The sequence below is a fragment of the Coturnix japonica genome, unplaced genomic scaffold (genome assembly GCF_001577835.2).
Source record: "Coturnix japonica isolate 7356 unplaced genomic scaffold, Coturnix japonica 2.1 chrUnrandom451, whole genome shotgun sequence".
Classification (NCBI taxonomy): domain Eukaryota; kingdom Metazoa; phylum Chordata; class Aves; order Galliformes; family Phasianidae; genus Coturnix; species Coturnix japonica.
The window spans coordinates 140376-141521 of NW_015439870.1; the positions used below are offsets into that span (position 1 = coordinate 140376).

At 53.7% G+C, this 1146-nt stretch overlaps 1 protein-coding gene across 1 annotated transcript in view; it reads left to right on the top strand.

Annotated features, from left to right (window-relative positions):
• Positions 1-1146, top strand: part of LOC107306987 (solute carrier family 2, facilitated glucose transporter member 4-like) — a 16220-nt gene that overhangs the window by 3843 nt on the left and 11231 nt on the right. The window contains exon 2 of the mRNA XM_015850416.2: positions 206-325. Within this exon, the coding sequence (XP_015705902.1) occupies positions 206-325 (120 nt within the window). The remainder of the gene's footprint in view (positions 1-205; positions 326-1146) is intronic.

A 1146-nucleotide genomic window follows, 5' to 3' on the forward strand; every position in this document is an offset into this window, starting at 1 on the left:
CCCCATTGTCCCCAATGTCCCTATTATCCCCACTGTTCCCAATATCCCCCTTGACCCCCCACTGTCCCCATAGACCTCACTGTCCCCATTGCCCCCATAGTCCCCACTGTCCCCATAGTCCCCACTGTCCCCATAGACCCCATTGTCCCCATTGCCCCCATAGTCCCCACTGTCCCCCATTGTTCCTCCCCACCATTGTCCCCAGGACTCTGACGCTCCGCCCCCCCCCGGGCTGACCCCCACCCTGGCCATGGCTGTGGGGACGGCGGCTTTGGGGTCACTGCAGGTCGGATACCACGTGGGGGTCATCAATGCACCCCAAAAGGTGGGGAAGGGGATGGGGGTGGGGGGGTGGGGGTGGGGGTCCGGTCTGGGGCCATGATGGTGGGGGGGTGGGCACACTGGGTTCCCATGTGGGGGTCCATTTTGGGTCCCTATTGGGGTTTCCATTGATTCCCAATGGGTCCCATGTTGGTTCCCATTTGGGGTCCCCATTCACTCCCATTGAGTCCCATGTTGGGTCCCATATTGGGTCCCATTGGGGTCCCCATTGATTCCCATTGGATCCATATTGGTTCCCAAATTGGGTCTCATGTTGGTTCCCATTTGGGGTCCCCATTCATTCCCATTCCCATATTAGTTCCCATTGAGATCCCATTGGGCTCCATATTGTTTCCCATTGTGTTCCATATTGGATCCCATTGGGTTCCCATTGTGTCCCCCATTGGGTTCCATATTGGATCCCATTGTGTTCCCATTGGGTTCCATATAGTTTCCCATTGTTCTCCATGTTGTCCCCCATTGGTTTCCCATGGTGCTGCCGCCATCTTGTCCCATTAGGTTCCATATTGGATCCCATTGGGTTCCCATTGTGTTCCCATTGGGTTCCATATTGGTTCCCATTGGGTTCCCATTGTGTTCCCATTGGGTTCCATATTGGATCCCATTGGGTTCCATATTGGTTCCCATTAAGATCCTATTGGGTTCCATATTGTTTCCCATTGGGTTCCATATTGGATCCCATTGGGTTCCATATTGTTTCCCATTGGGTTCCATATTGGATCCCATTGGGTTCCATATTGGATCCCATTGGGTTCCCATTGTGTTCCCATTGGGTTCCATATTGGATCCCATTGGGTTCCATAT